The sequence below is a fragment of the Dermacentor variabilis genome, chromosome 2 (assembly GCF_050947875.1).
Source record: "Dermacentor variabilis isolate Ectoservices chromosome 2, ASM5094787v1, whole genome shotgun sequence".
Taxonomy (NCBI): domain Eukaryota; kingdom Metazoa; phylum Arthropoda; class Arachnida; order Ixodida; family Ixodidae; genus Dermacentor; species Dermacentor variabilis.
The window spans coordinates 172120138-172148024 of record NC_134569.1 but is presented as its reverse complement, the minus strand read 5'-3'; the positions used below and the strand labels follow the sequence as shown (position 1 = coordinate 172148024).

The window sequence follows — 27887 nt, the reverse complement described above, 5'->3', positions numbered from 1 at the left end:
TTTCCTATTGATAAGACGGCGTTCCCTAGGCATCAATTTTTTAGGGACACCTTGGGGTTCTGGTATAAGATCCTTTATTGATAGTCGTCTAGCAAACGTTGTAGTCACACCAGCTGCACAGAGCAAATCACGGAACAATGGGGTCAGCACAACATGATCCTTGTCATTCATAAAGGCGCCTAAGACTCCATTTGCACTTCTGATAATTCACTGTACAGCGCGCAAGAAACAGGAATGTAGGGAGAACGACACTCAACGCTGATTCGAAGAAAAAGAGCTGAAAGGGCATGTTATACGACAAACATGATTCGCGAGCGCAAATTCTTGGGCTTGGTTGGGTGGCATATTTCACCCAGGAGAGTAGAAGCGACAGAACGAAGGCATAAGGGACGACACACCAGCACCAACACATCATTGTATTCCTTTGGGCCTTCGCTGGGTCTCTTCTGAGCTACGCAGAGAATTATGCCATATAAACACGGCCAAGTATCTGTCCTAGTGATTTCGGAACGCTCCAACAGCAAGATGCCATTTTTATAATTAAGAAACTATAGCAAATCATTCGCGGTCGTCATCATGAGATGAACATACACACCAAAGTTGACACGGACTTGAGCTTCCGTTCTTTGACTTTGTCGTCATTTTTGGTCGGAGCTGTCTGTCGATGCAGTAAAGAGCAAAGCCACTTGATTCATGTTCCTTTAGTAACGACACACCCGCAGATTGTGATATTTATGTAGGGTTGCCTACTGTATCATGAGAGCTCTCACTATGCCAAATGGCCTATTGCTGAGATTGAGCGACAGACCTCGAAACTGTCGAATGATGTCAAACACCTTGCCGAGTCCATGGTCCGCCTGTCCGCTTTCTTGGTAACATGGCAAGCTTTAATCAACGTTATAAAACGCTGTGTACAACATGCAACATAACCACACATGTTACCAAAATGGTAAAGTCACCGGGCTACTCTCTGTGGAAAAAGGCATCAGTCAGCTTTGGCCTACGAGATCTCCCTGAGAGGATTTCACGGCATTCATTAGCAAGATCTTGTCACTCCCCGTCCTTCAGCCTGAACTCGAGCATGAAACGTTTTGTCTCTGAAACACATATTACCTTTCTTCAGTAATAAGTGCGGTATCATGTTCGGCCGGCAAGGTATGGTTCCCAGAAGGCACGTTTATTGTACCCGTTTCAAGTGCTTAAAACAAGAATGCGTTAATTGCCGTTATAGTTAAAGAGCGCACAGTATGTCGAACCAAAACCCTGATAGCGCATCTGTGGCATTGACTGTTAATCTACCAGGCTTTCACCTAACCTGCAGTTTTCCGCAGTTTTAGAGCGTTCGTGTTGTCCACTTCTCTTGCGTCCGTGTCTGCACGCATTACCCCTTCTTTGCATTATGAATCCTTACCAACTTGCTCAACTCTCTGTATTTCTTTCTGATTTGGCATTTCCAATTAAAGTTTGCTCTCTTCTCTATTTTAGTAGTTGCAGATTAAGTTAGAGTCATAAACTTCTTGCAAGCAAGAGGATTAAAGATCCTGTTGCGATTGCGCCCAACTCGCTGGAATGATGCTTATTGTGTCATGACCTGCTTTTGACCACATCACGAGGAGTTGCTGGCGTTGCCTGTAGCTGAAACACAAACTAAGTTCAACAAGCTGGCGTGACATCACCGCTCCGTTGTATCCACTTAGCATATGTCTATTGGCAGATGCGCGCCCTATAGCGTGGAGGCGCTCGGTATTCAGAAACGCAGCCGTAGGTGACAAGTAAGACGTCAAAACTATGCAGTGAAGTTCAAAACACAATATTTCTTTTTAATATCATATTCTACGCTTCTCCAGACTATGTTGAATGGTGGCCCTGCTGTAGTAAATAAATAAGATGATGCAATGACAAGTCGCTTACGCGAATGCACGTGATCAATATGCCCAGCGTAGTGTGCCTTAGAAAATAATGAACTACCTTGTATGTTCGTGAAGAAGGACATAAAATGAAATCTTTCGTTCTGGCCATCTCGCTCTTTTTGCCCAAATGACAAACGACGACAGATGCTACGGCTACTGCTAAAGACGCGAAACCAGGCATGAGCGCTGCACATATGGTGGCCCGCAGCACTTCTTCCTTAGCTACTGACGTCTTCACGCAGCTACAACCAAGACTGAGTGACACGACAAGCTGCCTCGTACGTGCTCGGCAAAGTTTGCACTTTCTAGGTTTCCGTCGCACAAGGCGTCTCGACAAGGTCTTTCCTAAGGTAGCCTCTTCAATTCGTCACTGCCCCACGGTTCGTCGACTCGCGAACCACGCTGGTCGTCTCGTGAATCGCTTCGAAACCGCCGTACTTCTCGATTGCCTTCGAGAGAACTTCTTCCAGCCTAAGCAGTTCGTCGGCCGATGGTGCCAGTTGTCGCACACTCCGCCTGCGACGTCCTTGGATGGCAGCCGACGTCGCCCCATTAACGAGGAAGAAAGTGTTGGTCATCAGCGACGCGATGATCGGGAGCAAGAAGGCGGACACCGCCAGAGGTGCCATGATAAGGATCAGCAGGGGAAACACGATGTCGTACTCGTTCTTGTAGTCGTGCTTGCCCACGTAGTGGTCGTAATAGTAGTCCCCTTCAAATTCGTCGTAACGCCGCCTGTCCTGCCTGTGGCGGTGGCGGTGAGGATGGTGGCCGTCGCCCAGTCCGCCCTTACGCTTGTCCGTGGCTGGGGGCCAGTAGTTGTAGTAGGGCGGATAATCGGCGCCGTCGACGTCGTAGTCTGCCACCACCGGAGTGCTACTACTGCTCGAGCCGACGTGAGCACGGCGACGCAGCGGCGTTGGGCCCGCGTCGAGACGGCGACCGTGGCGGTACCGGCGCACTGGACTACGGTGTGGGAGCCCCCTGCCGGTTCCGACAGCGATGGTTTCGGTTGGCGATGGCGTTGTCGATTTTGGGTACGCTTCGCAGTACACTGCCAGGAAGGCGGACAGCAGGAGGCCAACCTTTGGTGGGGAGACCTGCTCGAAGGAAAAGGCGAATAAAAAGACCAGTGAGGAACTCTTGCGCATATGCATAGGTGCTTCAATACGATCATTTCTAAGGAGCAGGCACAGTAATTGTGGTGTTTGCACGGACACCATAGTCATAGGTTGACAAATTTGTCAATTCATCATCTCGAGAAAACAGGGCGGCTAGGCGGTAGCACAGGAAGTCACGGTAGTCTGAACACTGCGCTAGTGCTAGCCAAACAACGCGATAATACGTACCTGCATGTTTCATTCAAGAAACACACGTATACAATGAACTCGCGCATATCATCTAATGCCTGTACCGTGTAAAACAAAGCCATAATCACAAAATTTATGTGACAATATGGAACATGCGCGACAACATCGTTAAATTACCCTAATAATAGTAATGAAGTAAAAGGTGCTGTATTTTTGTGGTGAACACTGTGCCGAGCAAATTAATTTCTCGCCAGATTGCTGAAAACTCAGCACCCTTCAAGAATAGTGTTCGCCGACCAGGCTGCGAAACGCACGCAATAAAATATGTGTGCGCATTATGCTTTTTCTCGCAACCCTTTACGTTTTCGAACGCCATTACTGGCATCGAGTAAGAAGAGTAAGAACTTCTAAGTACACCATAGAAGCAGGAGATCGTGGCGGATTCAAACCCACGAACTTCAGGTTTGAATCTCATTCAATATGCAATATCTTGTTAAAATAACTTACAATCTAATAAACATGTGATTTTTTCTTATAGTACGTTCGGAAAAATCCGTTATTATATCGTTCTCGGGATAGTTTGCACCTGTAATATATCTGTATGTTTACAACAGCGAAATGAAATGGAGATCAATGTTCGATCCTTGGTGGTACTTTCTATGTGCAAAACTGATTTATGTTATATTTGTCAGCTTTCTATTTGTTGTGGGACAAACCCGTCTATCATCAACGTGTATTTCACGTAAAGTTCGTTTTCCTTTAGATATATTCTGATTAAATAAAGGTATGCGGCCTCATGGTTAGTAAATCCTGCAGAGTGGATACGTGCTACTCACACGAACGGATCAGCTGTACACTGTTCAACTCTAATACACGGAGGACAAAAATTTTGGTGAGTTCGTAATTATTCATTGTGAAGGATACATTCTAACAACAAAGTCGGAAGCAAGCGCCGTCAACCAATTAAGGTGTTATTGCTCCAAACCATGAATATTTACGAATGCACCACATGCACCTTTGGGTCCACAAATGCGAAAATTAAATTTATTACAATGAAAATGCCATATTCGGTGAAACACAAGATATCTTCCAAGGAAAGCAGAACAATATGCGCTGTTTCACACGACTGTCTATAATTATTAAAAACAGGCGATTTCAGACGTACTGGTAGCTTTCGAATAGGCAAATGTGATTCTGCCAGTATGCTTCTGCATCAACAATGGTTATGCGATGCTTTTGCAAACACAACAATGCCTTCATAAGAATTTTATAGTTTCAATTCACTTACAAGGAACATCACTGCTCACACAGAAACAAAAGCAGTCGACAAGTTCATTGCCTATCGGTGCGAGTGAAAGTGATAGCTGTGATTGCGTTCTGTCGCACCCACTAGAAAGATGCTTGGAACGGAAAACTCCAAGAGGCTGGCGGCGCTATAAAGATACGCCCACACTAAGGGCGAAAACGCGCGCAGCATGCTGGAGACTGGTGAAAGCGCGCCGCCAAAAGAGGTGTCAAAGGGTTAACAGCGTACACGCACGAGAACAGAGTGAGGATTAGGACACACCGTTGTATCCCGTTCCTTAATCTGTCTTCGTCTGTGTGTGCCGTTGACGCTTTAAGCTGCTTTACAAAGTAGCCCACCAAGCCATCGTCGAAAACAGGTGAGCAGCAACGTTTTCCTGCCGCGGAGTAAATCGGTCTTGGAGCTATTTTTCGCGGCAGGCCGCTTGCTGCCGATCGGGGAGACCAGTTTGGAGCGGCCGATTCATTCACGTGGACGGACGCTGCAAGGAAATATGTCCCCCCCCCCCCATCTCCCAGCATCGCTAATCGCAGCCGCACTGAATCCCGCTGATAGCGAATCACTTGCTTGCCTTGGTGGCGAAAACACCTGCAAGTGTGGCCATGCCAATGCTGGTGCGTTCGGCCACCTGCCACATTCCACGCGCGTTTACGCCGCTAGTGTGGGCGTTCCTTAACGTAAAGTTGTTCCAGTCTCTTTCATTTTGATTTCCATCATTAGCCCTCCGGCGGTTAGCGAAAATCTTTTAGGCTACGCCCACTTCGCCTGTCTCTCACACCAAGTCAAGAAAGCCCCAACAATTCTCAGAATGACACGCACACACAAATTTATACATGATTAGGAAGGACAAAAGAAAATAAATGTATATATTTCCCATAGTACACCTCTGGCACCATTAACCCTCCGCTACTGGTGAAAAATGTTAGGTCCCCGCGCACTTCGTGTGTCGGTGACGCGACGACAAAAAAAAAAAAAGAACACGACGAAAAGCCGTGTTTTACTGAAATGTAAAAGTTGTACTAGCAAGAGCCTGAAAGCAATCTGCTTGAGGCTTTCATTACTTTTTTATACATGCATGAATATTTTGGAAGAGTAAAGGCAAAGGTCTTCGTGAAGCAATCAATGACGTCCGTTTATTGCTAGGTTATCGCTATTGATTATGCGACTGGAGGCACGGCCGATCACGCACGCTGCACCGAAAGTGAAATTAACGAATTGCTTCTCGAAGTTGTTGTCAGCGAAGCAGTCGAAGATGTTTGCTGACGTTCCGCTTGACAGCGCTGAGTGGTCAACTTTCTCGTCTGGTCCAGCCGTTGCTGCCATTCCTCACTTCTTTTGGCAGCTGAACATTGCCAAGCCTTTTCGGCACATGGACTACGTCGTTCTGTCAACTGTCCTTCGCTGAGTATCCGTTCGGACGGCGTTTTAGCACCCCGTTGCACGCCGCTACAATCGTCGAGAAACCATCGCAAGTTAAGCAAGAAGAAGCCGAGCCATCGAAGGCGCCGGCATTACTCTTCTTATTTCTGCCTTTCCTTTGGGACACCTACAATTAGGTCAGCGCGGCTTCGGTCACTTGGAGACGCCGGCGTAACGTTCATACCCCACTACCTACTTTCGCTCTGCTGGCTTGGATCCACTGAAATGCTCTACACGTACGCGTGCTCCTGGCCTGTGAGGAAAACACGAGGAAAACCTGTCACGATAAACAGTGCTACTTGCTTTAAAACTCCGGAAGGCACCTCCGGTAAACTAACACAGCGTTTAATAGAGTTGTTCGAAACAAAATCGTTGCGGATCTCCGCCCACGCTTGCGTCGGCTGTTATTTAAGTTTGACGCCAGTATTTTGCAATAAAATCACAGTGGCATAGCTCTACGTTAGAGCTACCCGGATTTTGTTGGCGTTAAATAATTTGATTCGTCGTTTTTCAGATGATGGCGTAAATATCGCATTCATTGCTTGAGCACCAGCGATGAGCGAGCGTCATCTATAGAGTCGGCTCTGTTGACAGAAAAGAAACGGAGCTAGTGCAGCGGCTTACGTGTTAGCGGTTCTCTGGGTGTTATGTGTTGCGAGCGTTGACCGCGTTGCGTGCTCTGTTAGACCCGGGATCTCTGAGTGGCGGCCTCTCGCACGTGACGCCAGTGGAGGGGGCACATTGCTGCCGCGCCGGGCGCACCCGCTCGCTAAGTGCATGTAACTTGACGTTGTCGCCCGGCCGGCCCTGCCAGTGTCACCTAAATGTGAGTATGGAGGTTTGTAGAACAGTGTGTGTGGAATGTTCCAGAACGCTATATATAGCGGCGAAATGGAGCGCAGTCACCGTCGTTACTACGCTTATTGCTCCTGGCGTCGTCTGCTATAGTCATCAGTGTGGCCACATGCGTGTACGGCGTTGGTTTCTCGTAATTGCGGTTCCGTTGACGTGGCTTACTCGGAATCACTCGTACTTTTTTTTTGACGATGAAATCAGCAGTTTGCCTTCGCTTACCGTGTCTGCGCTGTAGTACAGTGTCTGTGTCCAGTGCGCGCCCTGTGATGGGTTTCCCGCTCTACTGGCCACACACATTCCGATTTCGTTGATGCCCAGCGTTTTAACACATCCCGAAAGATGTTTCGTGCCATTCTAGACAAATTAGAAGGTCGCTATGGTACGGTAATGCATATGCAGTGCTTTAGTGGAATTGCAGCAAAATGCGGTATTTTTCTGCACTGTGGCACGGATACAAAATGCGGCATTAGGTAAGTAAAGGATGAATCGGCATATTTGAATCGGCATATTTGAGCCGATTTTGCTCAAAACGCGCGAAGAAAGTGTGAAAAGAGAAATTGTGTTGCTGAGTGTCAGATGTCTGGTTTTCCCGATATTCCGTACGTCTTTTACGGAACAACAGGAAGTCTTCGCACTTTTTGTCCGAGGGAAGTGATGTGCAAGGAGATTATGTTATTAACTCATTGATTTTAGAGGGTTAGATTCAATACAACAAAATTTACCAAACATGCGTCTAAGCTTATCTACATTTTCAATTGGTGCCGCCGAGGCTCATTCACACAGCGATTATAAAATGTGTGGAATAGTAGAAGAGCGGACAAACCTAGTTGGCAAAGCTGACAAAGTTCTGTAGTCGTCTATTGCTGTGCTCATCTTCGTAAGATAATCAAACTTGATTACTTCCACCGGGACACATAGTCTGCTCAGACTAACCCGACTTTCTCTACTCCTGCCACATTATAGGTAGCGGACCCAATTCACGGGCAAAGTTCGTGCAGTGATTGGAATTAGTGATATAGCGCAACAAAAATAGGCGACAACCATGGCTTAGTTCACCGTGTTCAATGTAATTTAACTAATGTTCGTGATAAAGCGATGGTCGGTGAAATTATTTGATTATTCGGTTATAGAAGTTTGATATATGCAACATGATGTGCCTATAGAACTATGAGCTCACTAGAATTACGAACGATATGTAAAATTTCCATTGAAGAACAGTGTAGTTTAATCGACGCCACACTTTGCGAATGCGTCCTGTAATCATGCTTCGTTTCTGAAGCTTCATAGGTACGGTTACTCGCAGTGCGTAATGTTCTATGACTGAGTCACTTTATCGTGGTGCTGCCCGCATTGGCTGTTGTTACACAAAAAAAATTAATTAAAGCTTCTGGTATTGCTTTACGTGCCATAACCGCGATGCGATTGTGAGGCACGTGGGAGGGATATCGGAGTAATTTTGACCTCTTGGGCCTCTTTAACGTGCTCCTAAATGTAACTAGACGAGGTGTTATTCCCGTGTCACCCCCCTCTGAATGATGCCACCTCGGTCGGAATCGAACACGAGACCTCAAGCTCAGCAGCGCAACAACTATAGCCAATGTGCTACCACTGCAGGTGGGTTGTGTGGAAGACATATTACACTTGTAGTCCTCCAAATGCTGGTATTACCAATCTAACACTATAGCAGAACAGACAAGCAGCAATTGGAGAGTTCCGTGCCAAGCAAGCACGCAGTCAGAGCTCGCGCAAGCGAATAAATAAATAAATAAATCAAACAGACGAAGCGCAGCAGACTACAAATGCGTGTCCCCGTGCAGATGCCACCGGCGCGCTTTTCGCAGGGCCGCCATCGGAAAGGAGTGTGGAAAGGAGTCGTGGTGCGAGCGCTGACGTTCCCAAAAGCCATTCTGTGCATAAGAGAGAGAGAGAGAGAGAGAGAGATCTATTTACAGAAAGGCAGAGAGGTCGGCCTGAGCTATAACTTGTGCCTAATTCTTATTCTTGTTGTACATTTACTATGTTGTGCCTGTCCTGCTTGGACCCTGTTGTGGTCTGCATCATGCAATACATAAAAGAAATCAAAATGAAACCAGATATATTCTAGGAGTTGGACGTTAGCCAAAGCTCGGTGGATCAGTTTGATTTGGGAGCTCAGGGCAAAACCATAAATGAGGCAGTGCAAGGGGACATGGGCTGGGCCACGTTTGAAGTCAGAGAAGAGCAGGGCAAAATTTATTTGTAAGAAAGACTCAGGGACATGGATAAAAATAAATGGGCAGCTAAAGTACGCAAGTATCTGTACCTGAAAAGCCTGGACACAGAACGAAGGAAGGGGTCAAGAAAGTTGGCCACCAAGAACAGGATGCTTGAAAGTGTAGATCGACAACCAGTAATCATCAGAAAGAAAGTGATATAAACAGAGACAGCGAATCGGATGCGAAGAGTGGAAGCGAAGAAGATCATAGAGATTTAGGAGAATGACAGAAAATAAATTAGAAGGGAAAATCTGTACGATAACATGAAGAGCAGTGTATTTGAGGCTCGAGTTGGTTGCCTAAGGACAAAAACATAGCGGAGCAAATATTCGCAACTACATGAGGCATGCGTGTGCTGCAACGAAAATCCAGAGAGTACTAAGCCCATACCTTATGGAATGCCAAGGGATTCACCCAGCGAGGACCCTAAGAAACGTACAGCTTCAAGAAGCGCTTGGACTTAAAGTAGACGGAAATATCAACCGGTCAGCAGTCGAGATAAGCAAGAGGTCTCTAGAGTATTGGTGGAAAAAACTCAGACAAGAAATTGATACGATCGTATTCATTACAGGCAAAGGGAGTGGTACAAGGTAGATAGAGAAGATTATAGTTGTGTTCAAAACTGCTAGCAGGAAAAGCATTGACAGCATACCTGAGTAACTCAAGCAGGCAGGGTGACGATTTGTCCCCGGCCGTTTCAATGTGGATGGCAATAAATCATCATTATCAGGTATCTTACAAATCGCCAACAAACCGTTTCAATGAAGAATCCAACATCATCCTTGTACCTACAAACAGGAGTGCCGCAGGGGTCTACTCTTGGTCCATTTCTTCCTTCAAGTTACGTGCATGACTTGCCTCAGATATTAACCTCAACCAATGCTCTCATGTACGCTGATGACACTGCCATTATAATTACTCATAATGATACTTCCGAAGTAGAGAGCATCGCAAACATAGAACTAGAAACAATCTCAGGCTGTTATCTCACGAATAAATTACCAGTGTTACGAACCATTACATGACGGAGAGGCGCCGTTACCCCGATCCTCACAAATCGCTTAGCAGAGCAGCAAGCCATCTACAGGCAGATACAGGCAGGATCCTTCCCGCACCTATACCTTCAAAAGAAGATGTACACGGAAAAGTACGAGAATGGATGTAATTTCTGCAAGACTCAGTTAGGCACACTCATTGAAGTATGCGTCATTGGAGTATGCGATTTCGTCAAGGCAATCCCCCCACCTCTTACTTGCCCCACTACCCCACCCCATCCCTCATGCACCCTTACCGAGCGATGGGAAACCTTGCTAACCAGTCCCGCCCTGGAAGACCAGCTCGTCCTGAACTCCAGGGGCCAGGCGGCTAGGGAAGCATTTGGGTCCCGTGAAGAGGGAACCACTTCCATCGACGGCGTCTAAGAAGATGTCGAGCTCGGCTCAATAAAGTTGTTTCTCTCCCTCTCTCTCTCTCTCTCTCTCAATTCTTATAAGTACTTAGGCACCCACATTACATCTGGAGCATGGTAACGGAAAACTATTCCAAACCTTTCTATTCCTCTTCTGGAATCAGCCCTCTGGGATTGTTCAAAAACTTTTGTGAACCGCACCCACATCTCCTGTCTGTCACGCGACGTCACGAAAAGCGTGATAGCTCCCCCTCTGATATCACGCGTACACACGGGTTGCACCAGTGGACCAAACAAAAAAAATAGTTATTTCTGATTGCACGCCTTTTAGCCATTAACCTTCGGCTATTGGTCAAACGTTTTCGGGCTGCACACGCTTCACCTGCCTGCCACGTGACTTCACAAAACGTCGAAAACTCACCGCGTCAAAGTGACGTGTACGCGTTAAAGAGGCATTAATATGCCGAACAAAACTCAATTTTTTTTTCAATAGCCGCAGCCTGCCCCGTTCCGAGAGGAATAAAAGATGGATGCCGCCGATCGCTCAGGCACTGGCTACTTGCACCGACCGGAGAGCGTGGGTTTATTTGCGTACAATAAACCTTTTTGCGTGGCCGTGTAACGTTTCCAAGCACTTTCGGCTCGTTTACGACCTCGCTGTGCGAACACTTCTTTGCTGATGATCCGTTTTAGCGGCCTTGTTAACCTTCCGTTGCATGCTGCCGCGACTTTGACTCATCTTTCGGTTATCGATTTTCAGTGTGCACTGGATCGGCCCCATCGAATCCCTCTCCACTTGAGCGTGCTCCTCACCTCTTGTCAGCCAATTAGATAAGACAAGCCACTCACTGTAGGCAATGTTATTCGTTTTTAAAGCAAGCAACAGTGACCTCATATAAACGAGAAGAGCGTTTTATTACTCAGAAGGGTTTGGGTGCGAGCTAGTTGGTACTGATCATTCATATTTAAAACAGCGCAAAAAACACGGACAAGGGAGGACACAGCGCTCATCCTGTGTCCTCCCTTGTCCGTGTATTTTGCGCTGTTTTAAATATGAATGAGCGTTTTATTAGTCTGTTCAGACAACCCTGCGGATCAACGCCCGATGCTTGCTTTGGCGGATGCGCAAATTAGAAGTCAGCAGATTGGAATAAAAACATATTGAAATAGTTTTACGTTATAGGGCCTCAGATCTAACTTGAAAGCTTCGTATAGATTACATAATCAATAACGCTAACAAAACGGTAGGTTACCTGCGACCTAAATTTTGTCACGCACCATCTTCTTTGAAGTTAGGTCGTTATAAAACATTAATTCGTATTAAACTAGAATACTCATCAGCAGTGTGGGATCCTAGCCAACACTACTTGATTACTTCCTTAGAACGTGTTCAGAATAACGGTGCTCCGCTCATTCTTTCCAACTTTAACTGAGCAGCAAGCATAACAGCAATGAAAACTAATTTGAATCTTCCATCGCGGACTTCGCGACGAAGCATTTGTCGGCTCACTCTGTTCCACAAGTTATATTATCATTCCACCATTACAAAATAACTTCCTCCATCGCCCAATTTCATATCACGTCGCATGGATCTATCGTTTCTTACTTGTCTTCCTAAGTCTTTATTTTCTTGTTAGCGCAACAATGTATTCATTATATTCATGCTCAAAAAGTAGCTCTTTAAAGAACGGGACGATCTTTCCAATGAAATTGCATATATTACTGACACCACAAATTTTGGCGAAGTTTTTGTTGGCATTGAATGAACATTGACAGTGTTGTATTTCGCACTTACTAATGATTTCATTGTTTGTTTCTTACCTAACATTGTATACGTAGGAGCCAGCATTTACGTGCTAGTGTTTTTCATATTGTCCGCTTCAGTTTTCTTTCTGCCGAGTCCTCTCTGTAATGTCTTCATGTCCCTGAAGATATAATAAATAAATGACTACTAAGAAAACTAAGTATGTATTAGTATAGTCGAGAAACAAATTACTTCGTTTACCTGACATTAGGTTAACTATTATCTGGAGCCAGCTTGAATCAACCAATCTTTTTACATACCTCGGAGTGACCCTAGACAAGCATCTACACTGGCAACATCAGATTGATTCGATTTGCGCGAAGATTACGTCCGGTTGTTGTGCTCTCCTCAGATGCGTGAAGGATTTGATGTCAGTATTCTCTGTATCTTATACTTCACGTTAGTACAAACTCACCTGATATACTGCATCGAGTCGTAATTTTGGACATATAATTATCTAGAGTCCCTAAGACAATTACAAAAGCGAGCCCTCAGAATCCTTTCATTTTCTGACTACTCTCGACCCAGCAAGGTACTGTTTACTAAACTACGCGTGCTACCTTCTGATTTCCTTCGTGAAGAAAAAAAACTACTGAATGCATCAACACTATAGCAAGAAACAACCTTCCGTTTGATATATCTTCATTTAATATTCCTATACACTCCCAACACGGAACCGTGCCTTCGGAAATTTTAACTTAGCTGTAAAAGGAAATGCTTATGGTGAGCGTATGCTGGAGTTTACTGGAGCAAAACTTTGCTATAATCTACCGTGTGACCTAAAACTTTCCCATTGCAATAAAAAAATCGCTACCTTAAAATTAATGACACACTTTGAGTTCACGCCTACAGTTGATATTATCTGCACGTAATCCCATAGCTATACCTATATTTTGTTGCTAATGTGATATTGCTTTGCGATGTGATGATTTTATGCATTCCCTGTGATCTATGTGGCGTGATATTATGCATCATTTGGGATCTGCGGGATGTCATATTATTTGGGATCTTTGTGATGTGATAGTATACATTCAATTAACGTTGCTACATATGTTATATACCTTGTATAACTTCTACACGCTCCTGTTAGCTTTAAGAGTTTTTAGTTTGTACAATTTTATTACCTCTGGAAATTGGTACTCTGACGAGCGTATAGAGTGCCTGTTAAATTTTTGTACGTTTCCTCTAAACTTCTGTGTGTTGACGTCTCTAATTCTGACAAATGGTTGCCTGCAATTCATATAGCTTTCTCAATTGGACCCTTTGCTAGCCGCTGGCTATGGTTCAAGCAATGTTTTGCGTTCATTCTGTAATGCAACAAGGAACAACTAAGAACAGCGAATATTCAATCAATCAATCAATCATTCAATCATCGTGTGAAAGTATCCTCATTGAGGCACCCGTGCAGGAACTGAAGTCCTGCCGGAGACAACTTGTTTTCATTTCAGATAGGAGGCTGCACTGCAGTTATTACATCGAGATCTACCCTTTGACAAGTGTACTCAGCGCACTGTTAAGTACTATTAAAGAACTGCAGAACACAAAATTTACCATTGTGCTCTATTAAAGAACTGCAGAACAGAAGATTTACCATTGTTATTCAATAACTACCCTAACATACCCGTGTAGCAGGCAACGAGCGTGCTAACAAGTTCGTGCGCACTGCGTTGGATTTCATCTCATTGAAGAAAACTCCGCAGAATACAAGAAGAGGGCGCAAAGAGTTAGCACTGAAGCTATCAAGAACCCCTTTCCCCGTTCCCGCAACAAACACTCACACCAAGTGCAGGTGACATTTCGTTCCCTCGAGGCCGCTGGATATTTGGAAGAGAGGTGCTTCGGCTCCCCCTCAGATTGCTTCGTCATGGATAGCATGGAGTCGTAATGATGAAACTTGTTTGTGGAAAAGCACAGCTAAGCTCAATGGAAGGAGTACGGTCAGATGGGGTCCGGCTCAAATCTGTCTTCGCGATCAGTCCTTCATTGTGTTACCAAACGACTTGTGTTGCCAGACGTACTGTGACGGGCTTCAGGCACCGCCGCATTTTATAAGTGGCACTCCAGCAAAGCAACTGAACGGCTGTTTTTGCAACGCTTCGACTGCCTGCAGCAAGCAACACTCTTCTTCCTCCTCTGCGCGCTCATTGCGCCCTATCAACAACGTGCGCGTTTAGACAGGAATAACCTTCGTTTATTTTTATTTTTGTACGCAATTATAACTGCAGAATTCTTGGGTGCGCTATCGGTTCAGTAGCATCTTACCACCGCACCACCGACACTGACGAAAAAGAAACATATTCCACACCTGTAGATGACCCCCAATTCAGTTAAGCAGTACTACACGCAAACCCCAAAGTGGGACAAGTGAAACAAGAGAGTCCTAATTTACAAGATATTTCAAGGGCGCCTATTCAATGAGACCTTATGTGCGCAGTAGGTCTCTGGGTGACACCGCTCATTCGAGAAGGCCCGTTACACTCTACATCTCTTCTACGTAAGGAGACGTCGCGCTGGTGCCTTCTCCCCGTCAACGCGCCACGGCCGGGCTCAAGAAATAACGAAGAGTAACAGAAGGAGGAATCCCCTCCGCGTCGCCGCATTCATTAAATAAACGCCGCGCACCCGGCACGGTCCCGTGACGGCGTCAATGCGTGCCCTAGTGCTCTCGTCAGTGCCTTTAGTCCGCGCTCAGCGTGCAGACGACGCGTACACGCGCATTTCAATTTTCGGCAGCAAAGCGCGTCGAAAGCCGCCAAGCAGACGTTCCTTTCTTTCTTTCTCTCTTTCTTTCTCTTGTCGTGCAGCCAGCCGTGAATGCGTGTGACCGACCAGCCGTGAATGCGTGTGACCGACAGGCGCGACGCGATGCGCCAGGTTTCCGGAGGAAGCGACGGAAGGAGGCGCCCCCCCCCCCTTTTCCCCCCGCCACCCCAACCGCTGTCGCGGTCACACTACGGCGGACATCCCTCAAGCGCTGCGTCTGTTGCGTCGCCTGCTGGCTGCTGTAAATAGTTCGGCATGGACTGCAAAGCCAGAAAGTGCGGGATGAAATCCTGGCTGCGACGGCCTCATTTCGATGGGAAGCGCGAGATGCGAAAACACCCGTGAACCGTGCATTGGCTGCACGTTAAAGTATCCCGGGTGGTCAACATTAATCCGGAGTCCACCACTACGGCGTGCCTCGCAATCATATCGTCGTTTTGTAACGTGTAACACTGGAATTTCGATCTAACTTTTTAAGCTAGTTTAGCGCCTGCAACCTGTGTGGCACATGATACGCAGCTTGACAAACATATCAAGACGTACCCTCGAAGGGGGCCAGAAGACTTTGGAGCGTGGGATCCGCGAAAAAAAAGTATGCTCAGTGAATGCGTCTGCTCCTAATTGAAGGATGTAACCGCTACTTTCCCAGGGCTACTTTCACATTCGACGACCACATCACCTATATTGTACTCTGCGTATAAATTTGACTTTTCAGCGAACTTGATTCCAGGTAAACTATTGCGATCGGCTGTACTCTGCCAGTCGCTAAGGAGACCATAAGTACATATGCTTCGTCTTTTGATACTGGCGCATTCCAAACCGAATGTAGTCCTCGTTATTTTTGTTTTTCATATGAAGGCCTGAAATGTACTAATTGCGCATAATTAAATCTTAGTCCGATATGTTACGGCCAGTCCAGACAGGACAAGCATTGGGAGGGACGAAGCTGCAATAAACAATAAAGCTTAACAATTAATCGCCTTCATCGTCGTCATTCTAGTGTATAAAACTTACTTGGGCCATAGGCTAGCGCGCTATTACATCTGCTCTAAACTCCTGAATTACTTACTTCCCTGAATGTTATGTTGTATCGATGCTTTAACATATGCAAATTCGCGCCCTTTTTTTACTGAAAATGGTATAGTGCCTACGTAATAACACTTAGCACGTCCTTGTTTGTTTGTGTGTATGCTTATTATTTGATTGGTTCCGTTGATTGGACTGTGCTTAGTTACAGAAACTGCAGAACATGTCGTTTGCAGAATCTGGCACATTTGCAGAATCTGATTTATCGCCGGAATATTTTGTCTCTTTTTCGTTTCCTTTTTATAACCTCTTCATATCATCCTTTGATCACTGATCAATTTATTATTCCTGGAGAAGCCGGGGACGCAATACTAGCAAGCTTTTCTGATTCCATCCAATAGACAACTGATTTAAAGATGTCCGTAAAGAAAATATGGCTGCCTCGTCAGCATCCTTCCTTTGTACTGCTTGTGCGTAGCAAACAGTTTCTCGCACGATATGTCCTCATCGACCTAACAACTTGAGTCATCTGTCCTGCATGTACGAAAAACTGAGAAAGATAGAAAGCTTCTTGGTACGTTTCGTTGCTTGGAGTGTGTAAAACAGTCGTTATCTTAATTTTTATGTACAGTATGAAGAAAAAACTTTGAGGACGCTTAAGGTTTACCTTTAAGATTGGAACGCAATAGAATTCAAAGATCCTTGACTGCTTCTGACGCTTCCCGGCAGCTGCAGCATATGCAACCGCAATGCTTTCCTGGAAATGGTTCGCGGCGAACGCTACGCAGGAAGGCGAGCTTTCTGGTTCTTTTTTTCTCCCCTGCACCCCACGGCGGGCGCCGGCGCTACCGCAGAAGCGTGGAGGCAACCGCCATCTGGGTGGTGTTGCAAGGAATCGGGCGGGGCGCGCCACTCCGACGAAGACAGCCCTCAAACGGAAAATGGGTCTGTGTTTGAGTTTCCGCGTAGCAGAATTATGTTTTCTCGTATATTCAAACTACAATCTGACGCTATCATGTCCGTAGGTGGCACGTAAGTCGTACTTTACGAATTTTCTGACGCATTATACTTGGAGAAATTCAATTAGTTCAGAGACGCCTATGCGCCACGTGGAGGGTCTGCATGGTTCGGGGTGATTTTTTTCGAACGGACAACCCCGCCGGCGCCGGCACCGGATCTTCTGCGACACGGGGCCCTTAATGCTTTCGCGTTAAAAAATCCCTTCAGTTAATTCAAGTATAAAAGTATGACTCTTACATGTCACAAGTCCTTGGAATTATGGAGAGACCTGCTAATAGTAACACTACAAAGACATCTCGCATTGCAATCGTTTACACAGCTGACGTTATCGCTACTACGTGCATTTCGCCATGGTTCGGCACGGCTTCATGAACAATTGCTCAACGCGAGTTATTTGTTGCTCTTTATGTTGCGATGACGCTGTGTGCTCAGATTACTTTTTCTGAGCCGATGGCTCGGGGCATTCACAATTTTTAAAGTAATGTTTCCCGGTAAGCCAATTACAACACTTTAGATCGTGTGTAATTCCGAATATAAATTCTCCATATTTCAACCAGCTCCGGTTGTCTGTGTTTTTTTTCTATCTAAGTTACTCCTAAGACAGTTGATTTGTACTATTTAGCGGATAAGTGACGTTGAACACCGTGGTGTATTAATTATCCGGTGACGAAATAGCCTGCAAGAATATTATGACAAAAAGCCATGAGTACGTACTCTTCCAGAATAACAACATATAAGTAGATCATGTAGTAATGGCCCATCTTTCCCATGATGTCTATATAACACCCTTCTCGTGTCTCAATGCATTCGCTAACGCTACATTTGCAGCCAGTAATAAGCTCAAAACTACGCTGAGAAGGCTGGAGTGGTGACGTCACGCTAGTGGGCCACTTTTTTGCGCTGAGAAGCACGCAGCGGACAAAACAGAAGCACGGCAGGCGCTGCTGTGTGCTTGTCGGAATCGCACGCAGAATGGACACGGTATCACCGACAGAATGAAAACTGTTTGCTAGAAACCTGAAAAACATTGCAAATGAAAGTTGTATAACGCTTCTCAAAGCCATTGAATCAGTAATTTTCTGAAAAGGCTCAATTAAAGCAGACACTCTAAACTTTGCGCACACACCAACTATCGTGGGTAGAAGACACGCGGTCGGGCTACAGGTCCGAGCTGCTTGACCAGGAAGTCGCTTTCTTCCTGCCGCTTCCGCTTCCAGACTCTAATGCTCTACCTGAGTCTCCTCAGCAGCCAGGACACTACCTCGAGCCGGTCATCTACGACCCGTCGCTCAATCCCATCATCACTTTGGTGAGAGCGTCGCCAGAGCGTCGCCTCATCGCCTTGCTCACCGTCAATCAACGGTGACCTATCTTGCGTTTACTGCAGCTCATGTTCCCGATAACAATGCGCCATAAGGATAATTTGTGCTAGTCTCGTGCTAATTGTAATATACCTCTCTTGCTCTACTTCATTCAGTGTCTATAATTACTTTTTTCCCGTTTCTTGCGTGTGTTAGGTGTCTTGTTGGTTACGTGTACAAACGGCTTTGTCCTACTCTGGTTGTTATGAGGTCATGACTCAGTGACCCAATGAAAAATTTAAATCGAACGTGAATCATCACCCCCCCCCCACCTCCCCATTTTTTTTAAAACCAAATTTGGACTAGCTGCTGCATGTATTAAGTTCACCCGTGGCACCAGAAAACATTGCTTCTAACTGAGGAGCTATAACACAAAGCAATTCCAATCTGCTTCTGTTTCGTTTCCGCCATTAGCCTGCCACGAGTCAAAATTATTCAGGCCCCGTCCACTTTGCTTATATGTCACGCGATGTCTCGAAAACCGCAAGAAATCCCCATCCCAAAGTGATGCGCACGTACTGGTAATGCACGATTAGGCAGAACACAAGAACCAAAATTATTTCTGACTCCACGCCTTTGTTGGCATTAGCCCTCCCCTATTGATCAAAACTTCTTGGGTCACATCCATTTCGCCTTGTCACGCGACGTCACCAGACCCCGAAAGCTCACCACTTCAATGTGTCGCGCAAAGACACTAAACATGCGTTATTATGCCGAACCACGCTGAATTTTTTCTGCAATAGCCAGAGGCTGTCCCGTTCCGAAAGGAACAGAAGATGGCTGCCCGCCAATGGCTTTGATGCTGACTGCTCGGAGCCACTGCCGAGGGCGTATTTGTTTGCGTATAGTTGGAAACGGAACATCCAGTTACAATTAGAGCACATTCCGAGTCAGACACTACACGCTTATTAAGCCAATGCGGTGGCGCGTTCCTTCACCAGTGTTCGCTGACCTCGTTTTACTATTTCATGGTTTCCTGCTTTATTGCAGCAAATACAATACTCATCGACTGAAAGTGCACCTTTGTATCCTAAACCTCAATTCATCCCTCAGTGCTATAGATGAAAGTAAAAGAAACGTGGCTCTTAGAGGCGATCAGGGGCGCTATAAAATAAAGCTGTTCCAAAATTTTGGTTAAAATTCCTCCATCAGCCCTCCACAATTGGTCAAAAAATTCCGGAGCCCCCCCCCCCTTCCCTGCGCCTGTCTGTCACGCGACGTCACTAAAACCGCGAAAACGCCCCATTTATATGATAAGTGAACACTCATGCATGATTAGACCGAACGAAAGAAAGATAATTTCTGATTCGACGCATTTTTCGTCATTTACGAAAAAGGCGTCGTTTGACCAATCACTATTGGTCAAACGTTTCCGGGCAGCGGCCGCTGCATCTGTCTGTCACGCGACGTCACAAACCGCGAAAACTCAACGTCTCCAGGTGAAGTGTACGCGTTAAAGAAGCATTAATACGCCAAACAAAGCGGGTTTTTTTAATAAACGGAGAATGGCCCGTTTCGAAAGGGATAGAAGATGGCTGTCCGCCGATCTTTGTGGCACTAGCTACTCGGAGCTGCCGGGGAGCGTGGCTTTATGTACGTATAATAAAAAATTATTCGTGGCGGTATAACGTTATCGGGACATTTCGGCACGGATACGAAATCACTCTGCCAGCTTTTCTTTGCTGAGAATCCGTCTTAGTGGCATTTCTAAACTTCTGTGGCACGCTGCCGCGATTTTCTACCAGCCACCGCATGGCGGGGAAGCGGACCAATCGCAGACGCCGGCATCACCCTCCTCATCCGGTTATCTCCTTTCACTGTGCTGGCTCGGCCCCATCGAAACTCTGTCCACTTGGGCGTGCTCCTCACCTCTTCTCAGTCAATTAGATAAGAAAAACTGCTCAATGTAAGAAATGCTATTCGCTTTGAAATCAAAAGAATGTGACATCCTACAAACGAGAAGCGCGTTTGATTGGGCTTTTCAAATGACGCTGTGGGTTACCGCCCGATGCTTGCGTCGGTGGCTCCGTAAATTTGACGTCAGGAGATTGGAATAGTTTGACGTCACACGACCCCAGTTGTCTGAACAGCGGCTACCCTTTTGCGGGCGCTAAACGACATAGATGGGGAATCAACGGACATGTCGCCACAGCTTTCAAAATTGGAGCACTTGCATTTATTTCGAAATGTATTCGAGGGGTGTTCTCGCGCTGTAAGGTTATGAAATAATTGTATTTTATTCAACAAGCAAATGCTAATTTATTAAGCGTTTTTGTCTAAACTGAAGTTGCTGTCAGCTTGTCACCTTTTATGGATTTGTGCTATCGATGAATCGTTTTACGAAGAAAAATTTGCTATGAAGGATTTTCCACGTCGATCTGCTGTAGCCCTTCTTGAGAAGCCTTTTCTTTTCTTTTTGCTTTCTCGTCTTCGCAGCAAAAGTCACTGTAACACCGCCATGACGATTTGCATTTGCACTGAAGGAGCTTACCGAATCCGCATACTTCCCCGCCTTGGTGTCCGTAGCTTACTCGGCGAGTTGTAGCCATGAGCAGCGCAAACGACACGCTTCTGTGTCCTGGTAGTCTTGCTTCTGTTTCTATTAGTTTGATGAAATATATTTGGTTTTGTTCCACCAGACGCTCGTGGGCACAGATGTGAAGACTGTACGACACCTGAATAGCTTGTCGTCTTCGTCTTGCACTTGGTCTTAAGATCCACATCTCGCAAACTGCGTTCAGCTTTACCAACGGTTTCCCGTTTTCCCAATGTAGAAGTCTCTATATTTAACTAAGCGTACATTTTCGCTGCCACCTTGGCGACACTGTCACGGATGTACAACATTGGCGATAATTCAATCCTTGGGTGAGAAGTTGACTCTAAAAGTTGTGGTTCCTCTTTGATGCTTATATCTCGGATCGTTCTTTCTGTGGTGCGAATGGCAATTTGCCTCTTTCCAATTTCTTCAACGATTAGTCGTGAGGCCGACGCGTCTAACGACGTGTGCACACTTTTCTTGATGCCGAACACGAATAGACTAGAAGTGGCGACACAGACGGACAGCGCATTCTTTTCTGTACTTCTGTTGCAATCCGTTTTCTCAGTGATTCATTGCGAGCCTGTCGAGCCTTTGGCATATAAGCTTGTATTAGGCTCTGCTCTGAGCTTAGCTAAAATAATCTGACGCTCGTAATGGTCAACTTCCCCGATCACAGCTCCCCATTGGTTGATGTCTACTGTATCTTCTATCAAGGCGAAGGCCTTAAGTGGCTCATACCTCCGAGATGTTCTTGGAGTGAGTGAGTGAGTGAGTGAGTGAGTGAGTGAGTGAGTGAGTGAGTGAGTGAGTGAGTGAGTGAGTGAGTGAGTGAGTGAGTGAGTGAGTGAGTGAGTGAGTGAGTGAGTGAGTGAGTGAGTGAGTGAGTGAGGACTTCATTGGAAAACAACGTATTGACGGGTGATGTGGTTAGGCCGCCTTTTAAATATGGCCTCCATGATCCACCCCAGTGCCTAAAATGCAGGCAATCACTGGTCGACTGCGACATGAGGCAACGTCGGCGTCATGGTCTCATCTGTCACGAAGATTTCGAATGACGAAGTTCCAGACATCGTGCATGGTAACATTCATCGCAACCTGGGTCTCCGGGACGGTTAAGCCTCGCACACCAGCTTTACTTTTTGGCGGCTTCACAATACTCCTCCTGGCTCGAACTGCGGTCGCGGATTCGTAAACACTGCACGATCTCACCTCTGAAGGTCCTTTCTCCTGGAATTTGTCAACAAAATGTACATAAAAGGACGAGCCGTTTTCCCCATGGGGAAGCACTCCGCTTCTTCCCCATTTATACGAGCGCAAAGATGACGATGATGATCCTGACGGCACCACTTCCTCATCTTCTGCTCAGTTTTCAACATTCCCAGTGATTTACTTTCGATCTGCTGGCTGGGCTCCGTCAATAACCTTTCAACTTCTGCGCATTCCTTGCCTATCCTCATGCAATGAGCGCTTCAAAACGAAACAAAATGGACCTTCTGTAAACGAGGAGGGTATTTGGTTAGGCTGCTAAAAAAATGTTGTAGGTCTCCGCACACACTTAATTTCAACGGTAGTTAAGTGAATTCAACGTAGGGACATTATAATAAAATTACAATCGAATAGTTTTACGTTATAGGGCTCCTGCTACATAACGCTTACATAATCACTGTTAAGTGATATGACAGTTATAGCAGCATAACGCTACCAATTATAACGCTTGTATTAGCAATTTATTGCAAAGGCCCTATCTAACTCGTACGCAGTGAAGTTTGTACGAAAATCCACGATTTTACTCGCCTGATACACCAAACTTCGACTCGGTATCAAGTAGACGTCTCTCAATATGGCGGGCAGTTTCTGTGCTATTCTAAAAAAAAGCACTTATAGCTCAGTGCAGCGCTTGAGTGAACTTTTTACTGAACAAGTCGTATTTAACCCACGACTTTAAAACTTTTCCGGCACGTCATCCATAACCTAAAGGGGCGTATTCAGGTGGGGTCACAACAGTCACGCACCTCATCCACCGATGGACCCCAAAATTTTTCTTTCCGAGGGATAGCTGGCATCAAGAGACGTGCGTCGAACCCGCCTGCCTCGTATTTGCTCGAGAAATGGCATGTCCTCCACAGCCAACTTCAAGTATTGGGGTGTAAAACATATCATTGATACCGTTGCCTCAAGAGATATAGGCAATATGAACACACCGGCACAGGAAAAGCAAAGGAATCACGCAGTGGATGCCATGCTACACTGAACAAACGCGCACCCTAAACATATTGGTTTATCTTCAGAGAAGCGAAACTTCCTGTTATCATAGCTGCAGGCGAAGGGCCACACAGAATTAAGACTGGGAACGCGTACACACAGCAACGGTTTTCTCGGTTCGCACCGCGAAAACTCACTTTTGTATCGACTTCGGGAGTCACATCCGACAGAGTCGCACAGTGTGAAGAGCCAGTTATTCGCGTGGCTTTAAGAGTCTATCGAAAACATATAATGGCAGAGAATACTCTGGCCGACCCCCGCTTCCTATTAGGAACTGTGGGAGCACACTGAGAGTTGCGACCACAAAACGAAAGCCATGCTTGAATGCTCGGGCCTGCTTCAGTTCACTCTGTATCGCACTGTCTCACTTTGTTGCGCTGACACAGCGTGAGAGGCGTGATGCGCGTACCGCATGTCAGGTTCAGGTATCTGGTTCATATTTCATGTGGGTCACGTTCTTGACTCGAAAGAACACAGCCAACTGGCCGCAGCTTGCCCTCAGCAAACAGCGGGGATCTTCGATGCGGCGTGTCGACGAGCTGCCAAGACACACCCTTGCGGAAGGAGAGAGGCTGCTGCTGCGCCGGAACCACTGCCGGTGGCATGTTATTTCTCTGTGTTGGGGATTACAGCGTGCTCAATACATAGCGTGCATTAATCGGAGCACAATAATTAGTGAGTGTTACAGCTTGCAGTATAGCACTTGCAGGTAAACGTTTACGCGGCAGCTTTAAACAAAAAAATAAAAAGTACATTTCATTTCATTTGAGCGTGCGAAACTGGCGCAGTATGTCGTTAACTTTTCTCTAACCATCTCGCAAGGTGAAACAAGTGGACCTCATGCATGGAAAATATTTAAAATGCCTTTGCGAAGTTAAGAACATAGACAATATTTATATCTCCAGATTAGAACCCTTACAGCGGCTGCTTCTCTGATGTTATAACTAAATTGATTCGCAACGTGTGAGGGTAGCTTCGGCTCCCTTCTTTCTTTTCTTCTTGTTTATTTTTTTGTTACTCGTTTTGTTCTTTGTTTTGTCGACGTTCATTACGGTACATGCGGCTCTTCAAGAGTCAGATTTTTCACTTTAATATTTTCCTGACTAAACGTCAAAATAACGTACCAGGAAGGAAATATTTTGATTCATAAATTACGAAAAAATAAATACGAAGGAAAGAGCTTCTTTCAGGGGACAGCTTCATGTGCAGACATCCGTAAATTACTTAAAGTACGCCCCGTGACATGAAAAGTGGTGTAACCTTATAGACTTGAACAGTAGTGCCTCATGTTCGACCGTGTAAGCATTATCACCATACAAATCACACAAATCAATCACCTCGATGGTTAAAAATATCTAAATTTACTAATTCTATTTGCATAGCGTATTTAAACAAAAACGGCAGAGCATGCTCCGTTTCTATTTTTAACCTCCAGGAAGGCGATGCAACAGCGCGATCCGGCTTAGTTTAGCTCGGCTCTCGCAAAACGAAACTGAAATTGAGCGGTCGTGGAGAATATTTCATTCTCGGGCCTGACAAACCAAGCTTGGAAACACGAGTTACACTCGCCGCCGTAAATCATTGGCTACAGCGTTGCACTGCTGAGCTCGAGGTTGCCGGTTCGATCCCTGCGGCAGCGGTCGCGTTGCCATAGAGGCGGAATGCCGCAACGGTCGTGTAACATCGAATGGGTGTACGTGTTGAACAACACCAGGCGGTGGAAAAATTAATCTGGGGAACCCGACTACAAATCGAGTAGAAATCACATCGTGGTTGTGGTACGGTAACACCTCAGAATAGTTCTTTTTCTTTGAGAGTTAGACTAACGTACGAATGTCGTGTGACGTTTATTCACTACCGCATGTATTCACATGCTTCCGCCGTTACGTTTGGTGTGCTTTGTCAGTGCAGCATGTGTTCTTTTTTTCCTTCATCACTGTGAGCTATCCATATCCTGCGCAAGCTATGCCGCCGATCCACGCCGACATCGAGTGACGTAATGTCTCCATTCCCCTCGCCCTCGTCTTAAGCTAGATCACACTCTTCCTAAAGGCGACTCTTTACGCACCGGGGACGGTGCTTGTTCCGTCGCGAGAATTAGCCACCGCGTCAACAATACGAAAAAAAAAAAACACAGTCGCGTTCGAGTCCTTTAAACACATCGTCTACTACATCATCATCATCAGCAGCAGCAGCAGCAGCCTATTTTATGTGTACTGCAGGACGAAGTCCTCTCCCCGCGATCTCCAATTACCCCTCTCCTGTGCCAACCGATTCCAACTAGCACCCGCAAATTTCTAATTTCGTCGCGCCACCTAGTCTAAGGCCGTCCTCTACTGTGCTTCCCTTCTCTTGGTACCCATTCTGGAACCCTAATGGTCCAAAGGTTATCTACTCTACGCACAACATGACCTGCTCAGCGCCATTTTTTTCTTTTCATGTCAATTATAATATCGTCGACAGCCTCTCTTTCTGCCTCTTAAATTTACGCCTAGCATTCTTCATTCCATCGCTCTTTGCCCGCTCCTGAACTTGTTCTCAAGCTTCTTTGTCAGTCTCCAAGTCTCTGCCCCATATGTCAGCACCGGTAAAATGCACTGAGTGTATACCTTCCTTTTTAATGATAACGGTAAGCTTCCAGTCAGGAGCTCACAATGTCTGCCATATGAGATTCAATACATTTCTATTCTTCTGTGAATTTCCTTCTCACGGTCAGGGTTCACTGTGATTAGTTGACCTAGGTAAACGTACTCCTTCACAGCCTCTAGAGGCTGACTGGCTATCCTGAATTCTTGTTCCCTTGCCCGGTTATTCATCATTATCTTTATCTTCTGTATATTAATCTTCAGCCCCACCCTTACACTCTCTCTGTTAAGGTCCTCAATCATTTGTTGTCAATCCTTTGAGTTGAATGTAGATATCATTGGGGAGGTTGTGGCCGAATACTGCACCAGGGAGGCGAATTCCTGTTCTGGGGTGGGAGTGTCTTTGTTCAAGCTTAGTCTACTTAGTGTCCACCTAAACAGCGCTTTACCGACGTAACAAGTATACGTAATCGTGGGCGTTCATCGCAGGCGCCGGCTACTCGTATGACATGTACAAAAATCTAATGTTGCAGCGATAGACCTTCGCAGAAAACAGAGGCGGTTCTCACGCATACACTTCACAAACGCCCCGAAATAACTTCCATTGTCTTATCTTAAGTGCACTGATTAGAAGCTCCGGTAGGATTTTTACACTTGAACAACGTGGTTATTATAATCAGGCTTACCAAAAAAGCATATGGCATGTAGAAGTAATTCACTCTCGCTATTCGCAAGTGGGGATAAACCGAGAGCGCCTTCCATGCAATTCGCGTTGGCAGGTTATAGCAACAGCACTGTTAACACGCCCTATACGGCCAAGTAGATATATAAACGCTTTGGGCACCATGTACTACAAACACACCACTGCAAAGCATCACTTTGCTGGGCACGATGTTCTGGTTTCGACGCCAGGCGCATACTGATGGGTGTGAAATGCAAACATGCTCTTGTACTTACAGTTATGGGCATGTTAAACAACCCCACGTGGTCAGAATTAGTCAATATTTCTCCCCGTCAGTGTGCCTCATAATCACATGGTGCTTTTCGAACGTACCACCCCAGAGTTTAACTTATTTTAAACGTCACTTTTAACTTTGCACGCTTGTGTTTTGTAAGTTAGACTCCGCCCTCCTTCAGCAGTTTCTTCAGGACGTTGCTGACCAAAAACAAAACATTTTTATCAGACTCGGGGTACACCCTGAACTCTGTGAGATACACAGAAGTAATCGCAAGTTTCTTAGAGATTTTCTAACAATTATATGAAGCAAACATACAATAAAATAAAGAAAAGTATGCATAGAAAGGCTACCTGTGTATTTTACTGATGTCTATGGGCAATAATAAAAGAGAATAAATTTACGATAAGCTTAATTTTCCTTATAGGAGGAGAAATAAAGATGCAGCTTGGGCTCCAACCAGAGGCAAGTTGCCTTTCCTGCCACTTTAGTTTCCATGTTTCTTTATTAATATTATGAGGACATTCGCAAATTTTCTCTCCGTTCGTAATTAATTCTATATTCCAAAAACACTAAATTATGTTTGCGTTCTTTGGCTTCGTTGTCCAATCTTTAGGGTTATCTATGACTCAATATCCAGCCCGTAGATTCCCCTACTTCTTCTTGTTCAATATTTTTTTTAAGTTTTGCACAAGCACTCTTCCATAGATTCTGTTTTCTTAGTACAGTACACTCCCTTAACTCTTTCGAGCTTCACTTCGTAGCGTAGACCGTGAGCAGCCGCCATCGGCGCTTTCTGTCGTTACTTGACAGCACCCACGGAAGCTCACTGCTCAAGCTTCGTCTCAGTGACACACGTACAAGGGGACGCGATTCAATATGACAATGAAGAAACAGGAAACCCTGCCTTAAACCACGCGGAACACTTACCGCCCGTAGTCCGAACCTGCACAGTCTCATGGCGGCGCGGCGGTGGGACAGGCCGTCCGCTACCTGTCCCAAACCCGAGCGAGCAGGCAGCCACCGATGGCACACAGCTTAGAACAGACCGCTGTACCACACGTGACACACGCAAGATCCCTGGACTCTTCTGCTGCTCTACAAGCGT

General features: G+C 45.8%; 1 protein-coding gene across 1 annotated transcript; it reads right to left on the bottom strand.

Moving 5' to 3' along the window:
- Nucleotides 1–27887, bottom strand: LOC142571070 (uncharacterized). Its single transcript, XM_075679365.1, has 2 exons — nucleotides 27710–27887; nucleotides 1–3010 (listed from the first exon to the last, which is right to left on the bottom strand). The coding sequence occupies exons 1-2, from the start codon at nucleotides 27737–27739 to the stop codon at nucleotides 2270–2272; spliced, it is 771 nt and encodes a 256-aa protein (XP_075535480.1). The 5' UTR covers nucleotides 27740–27887; the 3' UTR covers nucleotides 1–2269.

Bases quoted from the DNA above. Each gene is read 5' to 3' on its own strand.
- LOC142571070 (XM_075679365.1), bottom strand. From the start codon at position 27,739: ATGAGACTGTGCAGGTTCGGACTACGGGCG. The intron at 3,011-27,709 runs GTAAGTGTTCCG...TCCTTCGAGCAG, and splicing joins GCAGGTTCGGACTACGGGCG to GTCTCCCCACCAAAGGTTGG.